Genomic DNA, 3,544 nt, shown 5'->3' on the forward strand with positions numbered 1-3,544 from the left:
GGGAGCGGCTGATCTCCTCAAACAGTGCCGTGCGCTCCTTGGGGTTCTTCATGGCGATGGATTCCACCACTCCCTGTGGGATAATGGGGTTAGAGAGATCCTAAATCCCTGTCAGGGATCCTAAATCCCTGTGAAAGATCCCAAATTCCTGTGAAATATCCCAAATCCCCATGGAGAGTGCCCTAAATCCCCATAGGAGCGGCTGATCTCCTCAAACAGCGCCGTGCGCTCCTTGGGGTTCTTCATGGCTATGGATTCCACTGCTCCCTGTGGGATAATGGGGTCAAAATCCCTATCAGGAATCCCAAATCCCTGTGAGGGATCCCCAAATCCCTGTGAGGGATCCCTAAATCCTCCCAAGGCACCTCTAAATCCCCACAGGGTGCTGGGGTTTCACAATGGGGAGGGGGAGTTCTCCTCCATCAGCACCTTGGGGTTCTTCATGGCATCTGGTGGTAAGGGGGGAACCGGGGGTCCCCAAATCCTCATGGGAGTCCCCAATGCCTGGGAGCCCCAAAACCCCCCTAAACCTCCCCAAACCGCCCCAAAATCCCGCAAAACCTACACAAACTGCCCCAAACCCCCCCTTAAGTTCCTCAAACCACCCCAAATCCCCCCAGAGCCCATTCCCGAGCCCCCTCCTCACCTGGAAGACGAGGAAGTTACGGGCCTTGATGAGGATTCCCAGCTTCTCCAGCTCCTCACTGTACTCGCTCAGCTGCACCACGCGGTTGTTGATCTTGTACTCCGAGGAGCTGCCTGCAACGGGCATTTTAGGGGGTCAGGGGGGCTCCACCAAATCCTAAACATCCCCAAAATATATCTCCCAAACCTTAAACCCCCTAAAATGTGTCCCCCAAAACCCTGGGACACCCAAAACGTGTCCCACTTGCACCCACACTGATGCAGGTAAATGTGCAGCCCTTGGGTTCCTCCTTGGAGCTGCCTGGAACAGGCATTTTGGGGGGTCAGGGGGGCTTCCCCAAATCCTAAACCCCCCCAAATTGTGTTCCCCGAACCCTAAACCTCCCAAAATGTGTCCCCCAAAACCCTGGGATACCCAAAACGTGTCCCACTTGCACGCACACTGATGCAGGTAAAGATGTGGCCCTTGGCCCCCTCCTTGGAGCTGCCTGTCCCAGGGGAATTTGGGGGGATTTTTGGGGGTCAGAGAGGCTCCCACAAACCCTAAACTATGTCCCTCGAACCCTAAATCCCCTAAACTGTGTCCCCTGAACCATGTAACCCCAAAAAAGCGCTCCCTGACCTCACACTAAAGCTCATCCTTAGAGGAGCTGCTCCAGTGGATTAGTGGGAGGGAATTTTGGGGTGATTTTGGGATGTCAGAGGGGATCTCCCAAACACCTAAACCCTCCCAAACACACGCCCCTAGACCCCGTGACCCCCAAACTCCCCCTCTGAACCCCTAAACCTCACACAGCACAAAACACCCCATAAATCCCCTTTTACCCCAAACACCCCACCCCGTAACGACCCCGAATTGTCCCCAAATCTTTGTCCCCGCTCACCGACGATAACGCGGGCGAAGGTCCGGTCCTCGGCGCCCTCCTCCGAGTACACCATGCTGACAAAAGCGCGGCTGGCCGCGGGTTTCCCCACCGGGGCCCCGTGGATCAGATCCCGCAGCGTTTTCACCCGCAGGTTGCTCGTCTTCTCCCCCAGCACGAAGCTGATGGCGTCCATCAGGTTGGATTTGCCTGGGGAGGGGACACGGGAGGTGAGGGGGGATGTTTGGGGGGATTGTAGGGGATGGGGGGGTTGGGGGAAATCAGGGAAGCCCCATGGGAATTGGTGGGGGATCCTATGGAATGAGGGGTTTGCGGGGACCCTCGGGAATTGAGGGGGAACCCCAGAGAAAGAGGGGGGAGTCCAGGAAATGGGGGGCAGGAGCTGAGGGGAGACCCAAGGGCATGGAGGGAGCGTGAGGGGGGTCTCCAGGGAATGGGGGGTGAGGGGGAGATGTAGGGAATGGGGGACGGCCGAACGGGGACCCCAATGCTTAGGGGGGAACCCCGCGAATGGGGGTGAGAGAAGCGGGGAATTCTCCCAGGCACGACGAGAGGAAGAACGGGAAGGATGTAAAGGATTCGGGGTCACCTCCCCAGACCATCCCGGGAACGGCCCTGACCCCCCAGAGCCCCCCGGGACCCACCGGAGCCATTGGGGCCGATGATGGCGGTGAAGCGGCGGAAGGGCCCGATGATCTGCCGGCCCTTGTAGGATTTGAAGTTCTCGATTTCGATGAGTTTCAGGAAGCCCATGGTGGGGCCGGGRGGTCCCGGGAGGRTCCCGGGGGTTCTGGGGGGTCCCGGGGGTCTCGGGCCGGGGCCGCGACCGGAGGGCGGGAAAGCGGCGGCTGCTGCGGCTGCTGAAGGACGGTGCTCTGAGCCTCGCGATTGGCTCCCGACGCTGTCAATCTTCCCCTTAACCCCGCCTCTTCGCCTCTCATTGGCCGGCGGTTTGCAGCGGCGGCTTTGTGGCGCCACGCGTCGCCATTGGCTGGCTCTGCTGTCAATCTTCCCGTTAACCCCACCTCCTCGCTTCCCATAGGCCGGCGGTTTGCACGCGGGATTGGTGGCACGAATGGGCTCATTTGCATGGAGCGTACCAAGTCCGGACGGAGGGGGGGGGGAATGGGACGCGCCATCGCCATGGGAACGGGAGGATGAAATGGGGCAGCAAAGGACGTCGCAAATTGGTGGATTTTCGGGAAAAATCGTCTTTCTTGGGTGATTGGGACAATAAACTTTGGGACAAGATTTATATCTGGGGCTCCGCGAGGTCTTTTCCAACTGGAGTGATTCCGTGATTCCACAAGCACAAATAAATTTCTAGTAGCAAACAGCAACTTATTAATAACAATTTATTTCTGAAATATTTACTGTGTTTATTTTGTTTAGTTCTACTGTAACACGTCATGCAAGTATCTACAACTTCAATAACTGGCAACTCAGTAATATTTTTTTTTTTTTCTAAATGTTATATAAATATGCTAAATAATAATTTACCAATTTTGGAACAGTATATGAAGTTTCAGATAATCCACTTTTGTTGTTACTGTTATCCACATGTTTTTGTTCTGTTCTCACCTGATCCAGAATTCCAGGTGTGTCCTCACCTGGGGGGACTCCTCTCACAGGTGCCATTCCCCCCACAGTAACCTGCCATGGCCACCATTTGCCCCAATCCCCTTCTCAGGGCTCCATTTCTTCTCATCCCTCTCACAGCCCCCATTTCCATCCCCATCACTGGGCTCAGTTTTCTCCTCTTCAACCTCAGGACACCGTTTACCTCCTGAGCTCCTGTCCAGCTCCACCGGGGCCATTTCACCCTCCTGACGCCCTTTTCACCTCTCATCACCTTCCTGGACTCCATTTCCCTTTCACTGCCCCTCATGGGCTCCATTTCCCCTCATTTTCCCCTCACAGACACCATTTCCCCCCTGAGCTGCTGCTCAAAACCCAGAGCCACCATTTCCCCCTCACCAATCCTTCACAGGCCCCATTTCCCCCCCTTATCACCC

The 3,544-nt window shown here is 56.2% G+C and overlaps 1 protein-coding gene across 1 annotated transcript; it reads right to left on the minus strand.

Moving 5' to 3' along the window:
- Positions 1–646: 646 nt before the first annotated feature.
- Positions 647–2,421, minus strand: LOC130588114 (structural maintenance of chromosomes protein 1A-like; the record flags this gene model as incomplete). Its single annotated transcript, XM_057389072.1, has 3 exons — positions 2,174–2,421; positions 1,530–1,718; positions 647–759 (listed from the first exon to the last, which is right to left on the minus strand). Coding segments are annotated over exons 1-3 (411 nt in total), but the record flags the coding sequence as incomplete, so codon positions are not given.
- Positions 2,422–3,544: the final 1,123 nt, after the last annotated feature.

Source organism: Malurus melanocephalus, unplaced genomic scaffold, assembly GCF_030028575.1.
Source record: "Malurus melanocephalus ecotype Western Australia unplaced genomic scaffold, MMel_1.1 scaffold_3383, whole genome shotgun sequence".
NCBI classification, from domain to species: Eukaryota; Metazoa; Chordata; class Aves; order Passeriformes; family Maluridae; genus Malurus; species Malurus melanocephalus.